General features: G+C 43.8%; 3 protein-coding genes across 4 annotated transcripts; all 3 read left to right on the forward strand.

The window, feature by feature from the left end:
- The first annotated feature begins 2066 nt into the window (after nucleotides 1-2066).
- On the forward strand, nucleotides 2067-3871 carry LOC117756616 (acylphosphatase-1-like). The gene is given in 4 exon segments (XM_034577200.1): nucleotides 2067-2202; nucleotides 2401-2488; nucleotides 3492-3646; nucleotides 3648-3871. Coding segments are annotated over 3 exon segments (294 nt in total). The 5' UTR covers nucleotides 2067-2202; nucleotides 2401-2407; the 3' UTR covers nucleotides 3706-3871.
- Nucleotides 3872-4771: 900 nt separating this feature from the next.
- mlh3 (mutL homolog 3 (E. coli)) lies at nucleotides 4772-11943 on the forward strand. Its single transcript, XM_034576812.1, is given in 15 exon segments — nucleotides 4772-5272; nucleotides 5275-5300; nucleotides 5302-5376; nucleotides 5378-7607; nucleotides 8276-8377; nucleotides 8493-8566; nucleotides 8642-8746; nucleotides 8843-8927; nucleotides 9010-9078; nucleotides 9180-9288; nucleotides 10745-10904; nucleotides 11020-11043; nucleotides 11146-11224; nucleotides 11326-11477; nucleotides 11582-11943. Coding segments are annotated over 15 exon segments (3567 nt in total). The 5' UTR covers nucleotides 4772-5067; the 3' UTR covers nucleotides 11654-11943.
- Nucleotides 11944-13751: 1808 nt separating this feature from the next.
- Nucleotides 13752-17042, forward strand: fosaa (v-fos FBJ murine osteosarcoma viral oncogene homolog Aa). Of its 2 annotated transcripts, none has more exons than XM_034577256.1 (4): nucleotides 13752-14036; nucleotides 14839-15066; nucleotides 15393-15500; nucleotides 15611-17042. In XM_034577256.1, the coding sequence occupies exons 1-4, from the start codon at nucleotides 13887-13889 to the stop codon at nucleotides 16277-16279; spliced, it is 1155 nt and encodes a 384-aa protein (XP_034433147.1). In that variant the 5' UTR covers nucleotides 13752-13886; the 3' UTR covers nucleotides 16280-17042. The 2 variants fall into 2 exon arrangements, with proteins under 2 accessions (XP_034433147.1, XP_034433146.1); XM_034577255.1 differs by lacking the exon at nucleotides 13752-14036 and adding an exon at nucleotides 14385-14707.
- The last annotated feature ends 282 nt before the right edge of the window (nucleotides 17043-17324 follow it).

The raw sequence follows: 17324 nt of genomic DNA on the forward strand, positions 1-17324 counted from the left end.
TACAATGTAATCTACATTACACGGTAACCAGGCCCTGGGAGGAGGACCCTAAGTCTCTTCTGATTGAAATATGCTTGCACCTATAATGTCAGCGCTTAGACTGAATATCATCATTAAAAAATATGAAATAAACTGCAAAATACACTGCAAAACAAATTCGTATTTGTAATTTGCTAAGTTCAAGACTATATTATTAACAGAACCGCCCCAACTATATTCTATTACTACTTGGATAGTTCTGCAAAATCTATTGAGGAAAAGGAAATACATATGGGTGAGTTCATAAATTCAACATTAACATTTGAACTCAGATCATAGAACTCATAGAACAGGGGCGTTTCAAGGGACTTTTGGGGACGCCGGGCAAAAGGGACCAAGGGGCCCTACATATTTGTTGGTGCTGTGGACTAAGGTAATCAGCCAACATCAGGGGCCCCCTCTCATCTTGGGTTTCTTTTCTCCCTTCTTTTCCATCTGGCCCCCTCTTCTTCTTGTTGATCCCTCATCTTGTCTTCATGCCCCTGATCTTGCATCCTCTTAAGTTGCTTAAAATCCTCTTGTTGTCTTTCCTGGATCAACAGCCCGGTGTTTGTCTGAGCTCTTCCCTGCTCTGGTTGTTCCCTGCCTCTCCTCTGCTCACTCTTCATCTGAGCATTACCAGCAGTAGCCTCAACCCTCCTGATGTTTTGTCTCATTTTTTCCTCAACCCTCAACAGCTTCTCCTGTATCATTAGCTTTTTTGCTTGTATTGCTCGGGCGACCTGCACTTCTTCACTGGATATTCTTTGTAAGTCTTTTCTTCTATACTGGGATCCTGTGGTCTCTCTGAGGTCTTTTAAATGATGATCCTGGGGCAACAATGAGCCTCTTGGTGGTTTTGTAATAGTACTTTTTTCCAAATCCTTCAGATCAGGCAAGTCTTGTGTCCTGGGCTTGAAGGGTCTTCTGTGGTAAATGGGCTTACTTGGAAATGGGCAGTCTTCTCCATCAGCTCCCCTTCCAGGTACAACACCCTGTTGTGTTTGAGTATCGACGTTGCCTTGTCTTTGTCCTGTGTGTGTACTCATGACTTCATCTGTTGTCGAAGCTCATGTATTTGAGCTCGACCTGTTGCTTCAGCCGAGCCTTTCACATCAGCCGCTGAAGGTTTTCTTGTAGAATTTCTAAAGGAATAAAATAAGCAGACAAATAAAGCAAAGTCAGCAGAGAAAAGGCGTAGAGGACAAATTAGTGTAAGATCTTGGTGGTATGCAGGGGAGTTTGAAGGAACTTTGGGGGTCCCTACATTGAACCCAGCCATCTAAGTTTATATAAACGGAAATACAGGGGTTCAAGTATTAATGGATCAATGGATTGAGGCAATGCCTTTGATCTTGCCTTGTAGAAGACACACCTTGAGGTTGGTTGCCACCCACCAATAAACCATACAAGACAGTTGCTACTTGGTGTCTATTCAGGTAACACTGTCAATATTAGATAAAATGATGTTAGATAATAAATGGGATAACCACAGTTTTGGTATAAACAGCAAGGGATTGTGATCGAAACATGATCAAAATACATATCACATCAGGTTGTAAAAACTAAATTAATGATGTATCTTCCATCCTATGCACACAAAAATATACACGTACACAGTTGTTGAAAATCCACTGTGCATTGTCCAATCAGCACCAAAATTATCAGGCTTCATCAGAGCCTCGACCTGAACAGATCTATTTGTCTGTATGTAGTGAGAGCGCCACCTACTGGCAACAGGAAGTAAGCATCGTTTTACAACTTTAATTCGATTTACATGAAATTTTCCCAATGTGGTCTACACTTGATGGCGTGGACTGTAATGCGTGATTGGTGGGCGTCATCCAGCGCCACGTGATGAACGCAGGAAGTGACGCGTTTATCCTTCGTCACATGCGTTCAAACATTTGTCAAGTCTATAATCGTGTCATTCCACAAAAAGCATTGATTTAAACGAGCAAATAATTAGAAACTTCAATAAAACAACACTTGTAATACTCATTTTAAATCAACTTATAAATTCCAGAGCTGTGATGCTCTTCCTCCAACGTTTACACTCGTTGCCTAGAAACCAAGGTGTTCGCTGATTGGTCCGTGAGACGTCACTTCCTGAAGCACAGTCCCGGATGTTTTAAAACCGTCTGAGCGTGTGTGTTCCCGTCACAGCCTCCCAGCGACATCCAGGTGATTCTGTTAGAGACTGAGAGAGCTGTTTAAAAAATCCTCACAGTCTGAATATAAAGCTAAACCTGCTCATTAGCAGGGCTGCACGTCGTTTGAATGCAAATCCACGGTGTTAGCTTAGCGTGTAGCTGTAGTGGAGCACCTGCACGATGGGGATTCCGCCTGCACTCGCTTACAGTCTTGTCTCCCCTCCTCTAGGTCCATCATGTCCAACGAAGACCTCGTCTCGGTGGATTATGAAGTTTTTGGCAGAGTTCAGGGTGTATTTTTCCGGAAATACACTCAAGTAAGTTCGCTGAGCTAGCTCAGTTTGTCCCTGTCAAGGTCCTCTCGCTTCTCCAGAGGTCTTCATCAGCACATTGACCTCCTCACTGATGAAGACCCTGGGGTAAGGTTGAAAGTTTTGGAAACAGATAGTAAGTTGAGCTTGAGTGTAGACTTCTCTGTTCAATGTGTGTAATGTTTACATTCGGTTTTCTTTGGGATGGGTTCAGTATCAAATGATATAATAATGAATCATTTATATAAGGATCAAACATCATAGTTAATCAATGTAATAATAATCATTGATGATTTATTGACTTATGAATTATTTATGAAGTGAGCGCATCGTTAACATGCTCTTTTAATTATTTTAAAATCCACTGAATGAATTTTACTATAACTTTAATCACATGCCTTCTAAAATACCAGATTATTTGTAATGGTAAATAACTAATGTTTATTGTGTTAATTCTATAATCTGATGACGTAATAACTGAACCAACAGCAACAATAATAAAATAATATTAAAAACTTTATTTATATAGCACTTTTCAAAAACAAGTTTACAAAGTGCTTCCTGAACATACAAACAGAAAAATTACATCCACAAAGACATAAGAAATCTAGGTAAAAGCCATATTATACAAATGAGTGTTTGAACAAGATATAAAGAGGACAACGAGGTAGCTTGTCTGATTCCCATTGGAAGGTTATTCCATAGTCATGGAGCCCTTACAGAAAAAAATACTCTAACCGCCTTCAGTTTCAACGCCTTCCCCTGGGAATCAAGAGATGAGATCTGCAGATCTGAGATCACGAGCAGGTATCTACGGGATTAGAAGGTCAGTGATATGAGAGGGGGGCCAAAAAAAATGTATTTAAAAACTAGCCATAATTGTTGAAATCAATTCTGAGCGCGACAGTTGGCCAGTGCAATAAGGAAATACAATTTTTACTCCTATGAAATCACACATATCCCATTCCAGGCTCATTATCCATCATCACTCTCTGTTTCATTTTTCCAGGCAGAGGGGAAGAAGCTTGGCCTGGTTGGATGGGTCCAAAACACAGGCTCAGGAACAGTTCAGGGGCAGCTACAAGGGCCACGCAGCAAGGTGAAAGAAATGCAAGAGTGGTTGAAATCCCCGGGAGCCCCAAGTCCCGCATTAGCAAGGCGGAGTTCAGAACGAGAAGACAGTTGACAGCCTAGAACACTCATCTTTTAGCAATAGTAAATAAAACAACCCATGGATTGTGACTGTAGTATTAACCTTAAAGCAGATGTGTTATTTATTTAGTCTTTTTACTGGCTGGAATGCAACTCATATTAGTTAGTTGAAAATATGTGTGTATGTACAGTCTTCTAAACATCTACAATGTAATAAATGGAAAAAGCATTTCAGCAGATTTCACATTGTTTGGATCTTTATTGAGTGAGAGCGACGAGGGGATATTGTGGAGGACAGCACAGAAAACGTGGTTGTCTGGGACAGAGAAAAGAGCATTTAGAGGAACACGAGTGATTAGCTGTCTGAGGTGACCACATCATTTAAACACAGCAGAGACTGTAAATATGTTTGCAAACACAGTCCAGCAAATATCCTGCTGAGTAAGACATCTGCCGTCTTTACCAGCCTTCATAAAAAACTGACTGAAGGAGTGTGAGTGGAGCCTGAAGTATGAGTAGTACGCTCACTAGGAAGCTGCTGCCCTCCTTTGGCAAGGACTGATCTCTGTTGGGGATTTTGGAGAAATGCTGACAAAGATGTAGAACCCATGGGTCTTCAGTTTGTGTTGATCAATAGTAATTGGAATTTGTTCATTGAATTTGCTTTAGCTTCATATTCCTGTGTTATACTGACTCAGTGTCACTGTCTTGTCCGACTGAGTCATCTTTAATGTCATTACTAACACCTGTTCCACCAGGACTCTTCCTGCCGTGCCCAAATCAAACTGTTGCTCGATGATGTTAAGGACCAAAAACAATAGATTTAATGGGCACATTTAATAGTGATGAAAGGCGATATACTGACTTTTTATTTGTAGGAAAGAAAGAGTTGCTATTACAGAGAAAATACAAATTGAGTGAAGTTTGGATGGAAAAACAACATCCAGGAATTAGGTGAGATTTTTACTTTACTGAACAAATACGAAGATAATGCACTGATAGTTAATAACGTAGTAAACTGTCCCGTTTATAAACACATGAGATGACAGTTTTCAGACAGTAGGTGGCAGTATACAAATCAATATGCAAAAAAAAGAAGATGCGGTAGGCCCTCCTCAACAGAAGATGGGCGCTGTTAGCCTTGACTGTTAGCTGCGCTCCTCTCTTCGTGTTTTCACGTTGACTGTAAACAACAGCCGAGGTCGCTGTCACTCTCTGGTTTTAGCTTTAACTTTGTGGTTTTTGGTTTTATTTATGTTTTTTATAAATAAGTCACGGTTTTAAAAACGTTGGAGCTGAAGGAGGCGCTAACGTTGAGCTAACGGCTAATGTACCTGGACTTTAGCGCTAACTGACTGTTGACGAGTCGTCTCACTACTTTGCGTCGTGTCGGTTTAGGTGAGAGGCTCAACACCCAGAGATGACCGGGTCTAATGGACGCTGTGATTAGGTGTTTGCCCGGAGAGGTTCAGGAGGCGCTTCGCTCCGGAGTCTCCATCCCCTCCCTCCAGCAGTGCGTGGAGGAGCTCGTCCTGAACAGCATCGATGCCGGGGCCACCTGTGTGGGGGTCCGGGTGGACATGGAGTCCCTCAAAGTGCAGGTCCTCGACAACGGCGCCGGCATGAGCGCCGAGGACATGAGCGTGTGGGAAACCGATACCACACGAAGTAAATGCATCTCCCTGGAAGACCTGGATGACCTCAGGTGCTACGGGTTCAGAGGAGAAGCCCTGGCGAGTATATTTTTCCTTATCCACACTTGTCGAGATCACGTCCCGCACCAGATCGTCGGTGAAAACACACGTGAAGGTGTTCAAGAAGGGCGAAGGTCTGTGTGTGTTCGAGGCCGATGCTGCTCGACCCTCTGCGGGCACCACCGTCGTCGTCAGTAACTTCTTCCACAGCATGCCGGTCCGGAGGAAGAGGGTGGACGCTGTGCTGGAGGGAGAGAGGATCAGACACCGGGTGGAGGCCATTTCTCTGATGCATCCCTCGGTGTCCGTCACCCTGAGGAACGACTGCACCGGGGCCATGGTGGTGCAGCTCAGCAAAGCCAGGGACACTCACCACAGGTTTGCGCAGATACACGGCATTGAGCGAGCACAGAAACTGGGAGCAATCCGCCACACGCACGGGCAGTTCGAAGTGGCCGGTTACGTCGGCAAGGAGGGCCACTACAACAACAGCTCGCAGTTCCTGTACGTGAATGGCAGACTGCTGCTGAAGACACGCATACACAAGTTGTTGAACTTTCTCCTGCGCAGACTGAGCGCGAATCAGAGAAACGGCAGTCCGGATGGGCAGTCCGCCATCAGGAGTCCCAAGCATAAACGGAGCCAAGAGCTGCATGGAGTTTACATCATCAACATCAAGTGCTCGTACTCCGAGTACGACATTTGTCTTGAGCCTGCTAAGACGCTGATCGAGATGAAAGATTGGGATGGCATTTTGCTCTGCATGGAAGAGGCAGTGAAGGCTTTTCTGAGCAGGGAGAACTTGGTTGCTGTGCTTTCTCAGGATGACTTTGACTCTTTATCGCCTGCACAGTTTGGTACGGACAATACATCCAGAGAGGGTAACGGTGCTTCCACACTAGATCACGGTATTGGAATGAAGCTGGCATCCGAATCTGTGCATCGTGCGCGCAAAGAGGACGGTGTTTGCCAGGGGTCTGGTCTGCTTGAGTGCAGCGACTACAAGGCTGAGAAGATGCCTGCAAATGATTTGGAAACGACACAACGTGAAGGATGTGTACACAAAGATTGTAGAGATGAGCCACGGTGTGATTTGACTCAACCGGAACTTGCATCTGATAATAACATCACTGAAGAAGAGGAGAAACCGTTCAGTAACGCTCAGATTTTATGTGTTTCAACTTCACCAGAGAGTGAAAACCCCCAATTTACAAAAAGAAGAAGAAAAGAGCAACAATTAAATGATACTTCCTCAAGCGGCAATGTGATTTTACCAGAGAACATCACTCAACATATTCAGCCGGATCTAAACAGCACTGAGCAGTTACCGGACTGTCAGGGTGCAGGAGGACACAGACCTTCTTTAAGTAGTAACAGAAAAATCAGCCTGTCTGATCCATTCATTCATCGAAATCTGCAGGATCAGCACCTGTCCCAAATCAACAAGTCAGTATTTCCGCAGCAAAATTCAGCACAGAAAGCAGAGGAGACATCATCTACATCCAAGTGCAAGATTTCACTGGTTACAGGCCATGACCGATGCTCTCGAAGACAATGCAACGACTTTGCTCCCGTCGTTCCCTCAAAGATCCCCAGAATTGGATCTTGTCAAAGGTTGTCTTTATGGAATGAGTCTGGATCTCTCGATAAGTTTAGAAGAATATTTGGTATATCTAAAGAATCTAAATTATCCTCTCTGGAGACTCGTATTGAAAACAATTCAAAGCTCCCTCAGATAAACAGACCAACTTTGAACCTGCAGAATTTGTTGGTTTGTCAGCAAAATCAGCAAGATGATGGTGATGCAGAGACACAGAGAAAAGAGACACAGAGCAGTTTCCAAAGCTTACCAACCCTCTCAGGTTTCACTAAGCTGAAACCACACTCAGCTCAGAATACAGGCAAAAAATCGTTGGCGGCTAAACTCTGCCATTTGAAACAACACGAGCCAGTGGGTTCTAAAGTGTCAGTGGACATCTCTGGGACTACCTCACAGACCTGTGTCAGTGGTGGTAATGACATCCAAGACAGCAATAACAACGAGAATCCCTGTGACACTTCACTGAATCCTGAACCAGACTCGGCTTGTAAGGCAATCCCTCAGGAAGAGGATATAACATCAGGTGACTGGCTCCATCACTACGATGCATCGGTGGGAAAGACGGTTTACGTCAACAGAGTGACCGGTCTTAGCAAATATGAGGACCCAGAAGAAGAAACTCAAGTGCGTTGCACATCTGATATCACCAATATGGCCGTTAGTGTCATCTCTGAAACAGGTACGTTAGTCGACAGAATTAAAGACTTAAAGGGGAATTCGTCAACCTGGGTCCTCTCTTTATGAATGTGGTGTAAATGAATGACACTTGAAAAAACTTGTAAAAGTGCATTTTTTACCAATTAAATTGTTATCTTGGGTCTTTGCTGAGAGTCTGACAACATTACACATGTCTTGCACTTGGGTTGTTGTCAGAAGACGGAGGTGGAAACAAATGTGAGAGAGAGAGTTGGAAAAAAGAGTTTTAGTTTCACTTGGAGAAACTGTTATGACTGAATCATTTCCGATGTGGATGAAGCATCTGAATAAGATGTTTCCACACACTTGGCAAAGACCTAGAATAACAATTTGAGCCTTTTATTGTTGAAATATAAAATTTTCCGTTGAGGTTTTAGATTGTAGCGGTTGCTCCATTTCGATTAGATTGTAGCCACTGCTGCTGTGTCGCAGCTGCCAGCAATTTAAAATCTGCAGGAATGATTCCAAAGGGTTTTGTCAGTACAATTCATTTATAAACATAGGGCCCTGGTGGGAAATTACAGGAATTCCCATTAGTAGTCATCAATAAGAAAAACACTCTTCACTGTAATTGATTAAACTTTAAAAAAAAAAAACTTATGTGGAATGGATCAACTTCCGCCTGTCATGTTTACCTTCATGTTCACGTAGGGATGGAGTACAGGTGTTACCCATTTCAGGTGGATCTCGTTTTGCCCTTCCTGTCTAAATCCAGGACAGAGAGAGTGATTAGTTCAGGGCTTGATGGCAGAGGTACCTCACAGACAGATCAGACTGTAGATTGTAAGGGCCCTAACACACACTTCATGTATACAATGATAAATAGCAGCTTGTTTGTGTTTGCATGTGCTCTCTTCTGCCCCCTCAGATGATGCTGGTGAGAATTCACTTTCCTCGTTGTACTCAAAGTGGAGTAATCCCGTGTTCGTCCAACCTCCCACGGTAAACAAGGATTACTTTTAATGTGTCTGTGAACCTTGGTTGTTTGTGGTGATTCATAATGAACTGTGTCTACAGGTGGGCGTGGACATATCAAGTGGACAAGCGGATGGGCTGGCTGTAAAGATTCACAACATCCTGTTTCCATATCGCTTTTCCAAGGCCATGATTCAATCAATGAAGGCACGTTTCTCTTTTGTTTTCAATAATTCATTCAAAATGTTTTATTGTTGGTCTTCACTGATGTATTGTAGTAACTGCTATTCAATTACCCTACAGGTTATTCAACAAGTGGATAAGAAGTTCCTTGCGTGTCTTATCAATACACGAGAGGAAGAACCTGCAGCACAAACTGAAACTAAAGGTACAGACCCAAACTTCACTGTTTGGTCATTTGTTGCTTTGCCAATGTTTTATATTTGTGCATCTTTACATTGAAATTACAGAAAATCTGCTGGTGCTGGTGGATCAACATGCTGCTCATGAGAGAATTCGACTCGAAAATCTTGTTGCAGGTAAAAAAACAAACAGCAATCGGACAATAATTGAGAATTAAATGTTGGATTAAAAAGTTTGTCAATGTGATGCTAGTACACAACCGTATGTGCTGTTTCAGATTCCTATGAAGACGACCCAAATGCACCAGGGGAGAGACGTCTGCGTTCGTCAAACATTTTGCCGCCTCTTGAGATAAATGTGACGGAAGGGGAGCTCAGGCTGCTGAGGTGTGTTTGATCAACTCTATGCAAAGCCACCAGTGTCTGTAAAACCAATGGACTAACTTAAAGGCTGATACAACAGATTTTGAGAGGGTAAAGTTCAAAGTAAATCTAAAGACAGGTCAAACAAGTAGGGATGTAGATTTCTTTTAACTGATACCCAACGCTCATTAACCGATTATTAACCATTCACCGACAAGATTAAAACGTTATAATGGAGTGTTGATGCATTCAAAAATACCAATGCACTGTTTGTTTTTTTTTAACAAGGGGTACATTTTATATGTGCAAACAGCAGCATAAATTGTAGAACATGATGGACCGTCAAATCAGCCAGAGTTCCACGTTTTTAGCATCTTAGGCAGGCAGACTAATAACTTTCTGCTTTAGCTATACACGATGTGCATGAGCGTTAACTGTGTACATGTTCAGTGGGCAATCACAATAATCAACCAACATCTTCAGCAGACTCAGCTTTTCAACTGTTTTTTATTCAGAGATAGTTATATGTCCACATGCTGCGGGGTCAGTCTGGTGCTCAGTTTGTCAACTGTGACAATTGATTGTATTAATCATTCGAAATTCTTATTGTCGGTAAACAGTTAATGATAAACAGCCAATGGTAAGAGTTAGGGTTAGTTAATCTTTAAGTCAGTATTTGATTTTAAGGAGAGAATGCGTGTCCTCGGTATTCAGGAACTTTTGTCTGTATGTGTTGGTGAAGGTGTTGAGGATACACAGGTGTTTTTCTTACTTTTGTGTAATGATGTTGTCGTTGCTTGATGGATTTACTGACTCTGCAAACTGGTTGAGGTTTTAACAGCCTGCTGTCAGCTCTGTGGAACAGCCCAGACACCCGGCAGCAGATTTTGGCAATGAGGTGAAGGATGGCAGCAGTAAAGATGACAAAAAAGGCTGGGTGCAGTGACGGAGCCTCATTTCACCCCTGTCCTAACTCAGGGCTGTTGCGTAGCACTTCAGCCCATGTCATCAGTCAGTAGTGTCATTACTCCGGTGCCTGTATTAATAGTGTAAACCAGATTTCCTGCCAGATACAGTGGGAAAAGCCTCAGTTTAATCTATTAAAACTGAAGAAGAAGTTCCTGTTATAAGCTCTATTTTTCTTGGACTCTGTTTTTCGGGTTCTGTCAGAATATTACTCCTCTGTTGGAGAACAGCCTGTACTGCACTTCTGGATAGTCGGTTTGTGGATCCACTTCCGAGGTCTCTGGCTGATTTGGACAGGATGGCGATTCTTCTGATGCCGCTGCCTTGCACACGAGAACATTACTTTGATTTCTGTCAAACCACACCATGCAGCCTTCTTTAGTGCACAGAGCCTCTTTGTGTTCTTAACTGACTTCAATTGACAAGTGAAACGGTTACGATACTTTTCCCAATCTGTGCATGTCTTATCACATACGTGAGAAACATTGGTTATAACAACTTCTCTCTCCTACAGGTCCTGTCAGGCACATTTCCAGAATCTGGGCTTGGAAGTGACTTTCTCAGAGGCAGCAGATACTCAAGTGTTTGTGGGGAAGGTACCACTGTGCTTCGTGGAAAGGGAGAGTAATGAGCTCAAACGAGGGAGACCATCTGTAATTAAGCCTATAGTTGAGGTAAGATGTGTGGAACCTCAGTATCCATATTATTTACGCTATCGCACATTTAGCCAAGCCAAGTGATGGTTTTACAACTCTGTTCCCTTATGTTCATCTTTTTATCTCATTTCAGGAGTATCTTCGAGAGCAGATTGAGGTAAGCATGAAAGTGTCTTTCTACCTCCTAAACTTTTGTGATGCAGAAACAGTCTCACTGTTCGATACATGGTGAAACGCATTGTTTCTTTTACTGTTTCAGTTGCTCCGCTCAGCTGGTAGAGTGAGAGGAACGCTGCCCCTCACTGTGCTTAAAGTGCTTGCCTCCATAGCATGCCATGGTACAGTTATACCCTCTCCACCACAACGTGTATTTTGTTTCCCAGTGCTCAGCTTCAAATCTTGATACTGGTGATTTATTTACATGTGTCCGTTAAAACAGGTGCCATCAAATTCAACCACAGCCTGAGCAGCGTTGAATGCCACTGCTTGGTTTCATCCTTATCTACCTGCAAGCTGCCCTTCCAGTGCGCCCATGGCCGTCCCTCCATGATTCCACTTGTTGACATCCTCCATTTGGACAAAGACCAGAAGGTACTATGATGGAGTAGCACACTGGACTTTGGACTAAATGTATGATTTAAAGGCATTTTACAGCACTTACATCAGGTTGTGACTCAACATTCTTGTCTCTGCAGGAATTAAAGAAACCAAATCTCCAAAAGCTGAGAAGAATGCATAAAGCATGGGAACTATATGGCAATAGATAAAAGGGTGTGTATTGTTTTGTGTAGCTGGTGTGTATTTTATATTAAATCTGTTATTTATTGTCAGTGTAATGAATTGTGAAAACTCAAAATATGAACTTATTAAATGGCTAAAATAGTCAAATTCCCCTGAACGTCCTGCTGTGGAAGCCTTTTGTTTTTGTAAAGCAACTGTCAATAATTAAGGAGAGTTTAGTATTTAAAAAGATATAAATATGATATTGTCATGATATGTAAGAAAACGAGGAAATACTGAAATACACATTGAGTGTGTGATGCATCATCAGGAAAGTTACATTGTAGTGAGCATGTAAATATTCCTAAACTGGATCTTGATGATCGAGTTGTGGCTTTTTTTTTACTGAAAATCGTTTTCAGATTATTTGTGTTGAAGAATCATCTCGAATTAAAAAACTTCCATGTGAAGACACTGAAGAGCAGCAACTGTGTATTAGAACCTGTTCAAGACAGAAAATAGCGAATGTCAAAACGTTTTAAATATGTCAAAACCTTTATTACACGGCTCAGTCAACTTTGTAGTTTCAGAGGCAACTGACGGAGAAAACTGCTGCAACTCTTGAGTTCAAACCGTCAAACTTGTTCTTTAATGGCCACATCCCGAAGTCAGGTGATTTCTATGTGTTGCTTCAGGTAAAATCTGTCCACTGTTGTTACTACTGACCTGTGACCAGCATGTTTTTCAACCTGCTCTAGAAGCAGGCAGGTGATTTGTAATCGGTGGGTTTGTGTGTCTGTCACAGTGATAACTCGGGCAGTTTGCATCCAGTGTGGATTAAATCTGGCAAGTTGTTTTTGGTTTAAGGTCGGGACATGCGCCATTGATTTGTTCTCCTTTTTTTTTTATGCATCAAAGGTCAAGGATACAGCATGGGATCACAGCTTAAAGACAAGAAGTCCCACAACAGCGAATTTTGCAAATCAGTAACTTATAAATGTAAGAAAAAAAAATATAATATAAATGGAATAAAAGCTAATATTTACAATGTAAATAGAATATGTACAGTGTGAGCCTATTTCTAATGTGTGGGGAATACATGGAAAGCACATACAGTTAAAATGGTCTAAAATTCAGTCACGGATTACATTATTAAATATTAGGACGCGTTCTTCAGCGATAATAAGCCATTTAACGTATGAGTGATAATGTGGGAAACTATGGACAACATGCAGAGCAGGTGCAGCATCTCTCTGAGTGTATTTCTAGTGTCTAGTTGTCTCATTGTTAACATCCTATTGTTGAATATGATAGACAACGTCAGGGATCAGGAGGAAAACAATGTCTTTCCACTGTGGTGCTTGATGTTGTGATGGGAGTGAAGGATGGGGATGCTACTGCCCCCCTCCTTCCTCCCTCCCACAGTTCCGGGTCGTGTCACGTGAATTTTTTCGCCCCCACATGTCCAGCCCCTGCTCTTCACCTCCACCACCACCACCTCCTCCTCCTCCTCCTCCTCCTCCCCCCAAGTAAACAATTCAGCAGCATTTCATTATGTCTGCCAGCAGCCCTCGATCCTTATCTGAGGAAAAGACAGTGCTGATGTCTGTCTGTTGTATTTCACCGCACAACCAAGGGCATCCACTGTGGAGGCTGCTCATTTAGGACGATTTCATGTGTGAGATATTATCGATAGAGGCTGCTGCATGCTTGAAATGGTGGTGAATATGAGTTGCAATGAAATCAGTTTTTTTTTTTTTTGGTCCATGTGCCACAATCACTATGTTTACCCTTGATTACATGAATGCGCCAGAACATCACAGCTTTCTCCACGCAGGAAATGGTTTCATACGTTCATTTATAAATAGGCTCACGTTTCTCACCCCACAAGAAGCCGATATTTGTGGGGGGAAAGAGGGGGGGCGTTTGGTTTTCGTACGACAATAGAGTCGTGATCACATGTATAAAAAAAAATGTTAGTAATGAAATCAGGGGAATACATTTCAATGTGAAGCTTCTGTTATTCCAGAATATATAGGCTAGACCTGTCAGCTCCGGCCCCCCTCCTCCTCCGTCCCGAATGGTACAGTCTTGGTTCATTCATAAAATTCTAGCGGAGCATAAAAGGAGGGGCTTTCATTCTAGTCATCCAGTTGCCAGGTATCTACCTGGAGAAAAGACCCGCGCGCGCTCTTCCCCGCGGAAGGCCACAGTCATATTTGCCTTTGATCGGGGCTTTGATATCTCTATATTTGTTTTTCTCCTCCTCCCTCCCGCGTGATGTTTCATATCAACTTGACGCCTGACATGGACGCAGTGTCGCCCGCCACACGCCGGACAGAGTCTCCTCCTGCCGGGACGCTGTGCCAGAAGACGCCGCCAGAGGAGGCGAGCTCTCCAGCCTCCTCCTCAGAAGAGAGCAGTGCAAAGGTATGAATGGATTCGTTGATCACATATATTCAGCTTAGCCCAGCCCCGTTTACACACGCAACCTGTTTATTTTCAAATGGGACCCACAGACAGGCTGCAGACCCTCATGCTTTTGAATCTGGGGTGGTGGTGGGGAGGAGGGGTGGAACTGATTGATAAGATTTTAATCACTGGCTGCGCTTCATCTATTTTTTTTCAACGTCACCCCCCCCCCCCCCCCCCCCCCCCCCCCCCCCCCCCCCCCCCCCCCCCCCCCCCCCCCCCCCCCCCCCCCCCCCCCCCCCCCCCCCCCCCCCCCCCCCCCCCCCCCCCCCCCCCCCCCCCCCCCCCCCCCCCCCCCCCCCCCCCCCCCAACACATATTAATGTGTATTTGAACTGCACACGAGCGCAGGTGTAAATGTGACCGAATTGCACTGTGGCCCGTCTTGTTATGATCCCGACGTCCTGGGACCAAAAAGATGCGAGCGTGTTGATGCAGCGGTTCATTGAGAAAAATAAAAATCCATTCAGGAGACTCCACAGCATCCCTGCGTCAGTGCTGACGTCAGACACAATGATAAAGTCAAATAGCCTATTGATCTGGAGGAAGCTATTTCTGGTCTGGTATATTTCAAGAGAAACACAACACATGCAGGCTCCCCCTCGCTTTTACACTCAAAACACACGATTGGTGGGTTTCATTAATGACTGTCATTGTGAAAAATGTGCTTTTTAAAACACTGATAGAATGGAAATAAAAATAATAATAAAAAAACAAACATATTGTAATCCTCTTTTGTTGATTCATTCCACTTGTTCCAGGAGGTTGGCCGGGATGTGGGCTTTCAGGACGCTCAGTTTGTGCCGACAGTCACTGCCATTTCCTCTACCCCAGATTTCCAGTGGATGGTCCAGCCTACGATCATCACATCTGTCTCCCCGTCTCTGGGTAGCAAACCAGCCAAGGAGCCGCAGAGCTCCCACCGCACAGCAGCCAAAGCGGGCAGGAGCAAGGGGAAGAATGCTGCGAGGAAGGGGAAAGCCGAGCAGGTAGGTCAGCACCGGAACGGTGTCTACACCTGCTATTGGCCAGAGCTGTCAACAGTGTGAATTTTACATGTGCCAGTCTGAATTCCTTGTGTGCAACAGTGCTATTGTGCATGCCGCTGTGGTGCCTCGTGCCTTCCTTCACCAGTCCATTTATATTCCGGTCACAGCAAGTCTGCAACAATGGTCTATTTTTAGACGCATTGCAGCGAAACATGCTTTTGCCATTTTTTTTTTTCTCCAGAGGGTGAAAACGGATGTTGTGGATTAGGAGGTGCAATGGCTGGATTCTTCAAGGCAATAACTGAATTATTTATTTCACATCCCAGCTCTCTCCAGAGGAGGAGGCTAAAAAGAGGATAAGGAGGGAGAGGAATAAAATGGCTGCAGCAAAGTGTCGCAACAGACGGAGGGAACTCACAGACACGCTGCAAGTTGTAAGTAAACAGTGATGCATTTACTCAGCTGTCATTCGCACCCACTGTTGTGTGTGTGTGTGTTTTTTCCCCATGTGGATGATTGTGGATCTCGCTCTATCTATCTGAAGGAGACAGACAAGCTGGAGGAGGAAAAATCAGCCCTGGAGACGGAAATAGCCAACCTGCTGAAAGAGAAGGAGCGCCTCGAATTCATCCTCGCAACCCATAAACCCGCGTGCCAAATGTCCGAAGAGCTGGAGGCTATCTTCCAGGAGCCCGCGGCATCCTTGGAGCTACCGCCCAGTCCAGACGAGGACAGACTTCCGGAGGATGGCACCCAGGAGGCTCCTTCGCTCCAGGACATGGACATCCCCAGCGACCCGTGCACAGCCATCTCTGGGAACTCCAATATCTTGCTGTGTGCCAGCGCTGAAATCAACATCTGCGATCTCGAGCCCTCGCTGGACATTAAGGAGGGGCTGCTGGACGCTATGCTGCCCACCCTGGAGGAGAGAATGCCCATGGAGACGGCTCGGTCCGTGCCAGACATAGATCTCAGCAGCTCTCTCGGGGTCTCCGACTGGGAGACCCTGTACAAGTCCGTGTCGAGCGACCTGGAGCCTCTCAGCACTCCCGTGGTGACGTCCACCCCCACCTGCAGCAGCTACCTGTCTGTGTTCACGTTTGCATATCCTGAGCTGGACTCTGTGCCAGAGGGGCTGGACAGCCATAAAGGTGGAGGGGGCAAAGCTGAGTCTGTTGACATCCTCAACTCTCCAACTCTCCTGGCCTTATAATGTACAGGGGCACACGCTCGCTCTGGTTTCTCTGTTTGCAGGTTCGCTATCTTTGAAGTGATATGAACAATGTGTGCCACAGTATGCTGTGACACTTCGAGGGACACATTCATGAAATGTCTCATGTGTGACTAAGCAGACGTATAAACCTTCTCCAGACACATAGCCGATACAGTGATGTAGCTAAAAGCATGGCTTGTATTTGAACAGGAGGGACTGAAAAGTTTTCGGTTTTAAAAAACGCATGCAGAGAAATTCCAAATAATTTTCAAAGCTCATATATATCTGATCTGTTCCTAGATCTAAGACGTAACGTGGAATTAAATGTTACAGTATGGTTTTGTGTTTTTGGTGTCAATCGTGTATTGATTGCTGTAAATGTTGTATTTACATATACATCCATGTTGAGTACCTGCATACCTCAATGTCATCAACTGTGGTTTGAGCTCATCGTTACAATGTTGAAAGTTTTCCATGAAAACATCCAGTGCTATAAACTGTATATCTTATCAAGATGTAACTTATGGTTTATTTTTTTACCTTTCAGATTTTTGGTTTTATTTGTTAAAATGAAAAAAGGGATTCAAATGAGCATTGATTGCTTATCTATGCTGCTGAATACTGAACAATAAATCTACAGTCAGAGTGGTGCTGGTGTTTGTCTCTGAGAAGTCCAATGTGAAAACATTAAAATTGGATGTCAAACTTAATGTGCTGTTCCCGTACATTAAATCAGAGTATGGACGCCCTGAAGTGCAAATCACAAAACACAACAGCAAATAAGAAAAGGACAGCAAATCGTAAAACACAACAAATCATAAAACACATGGACAGTGTCCAACCAATCAGCGACGGGCATTTTTAATAGCAGGTATCTGCCTTTTCTGTTAGAAGTTAATGGTGTTGTGTTTTGTAAATTGTGATGTTTTGAGATTTGCCATTGTGTCTTCTTATTTGTCGCTGTGATTTGTTGTTTTCTTATTTGTCGTTTTTTGCGATTTGTTGTTTTTTATTTACTGTTGTGCTTGCTTATTTACTGTTGTGT

This window comes from Hippoglossus hippoglossus, chromosome 22 (genome assembly GCF_009819705.1).
Source record: "Hippoglossus hippoglossus isolate fHipHip1 chromosome 22, fHipHip1.pri, whole genome shotgun sequence".
NCBI lineage: Eukaryota > Metazoa > Chordata > Actinopteri > Pleuronectiformes > Pleuronectidae > Hippoglossus > Hippoglossus hippoglossus.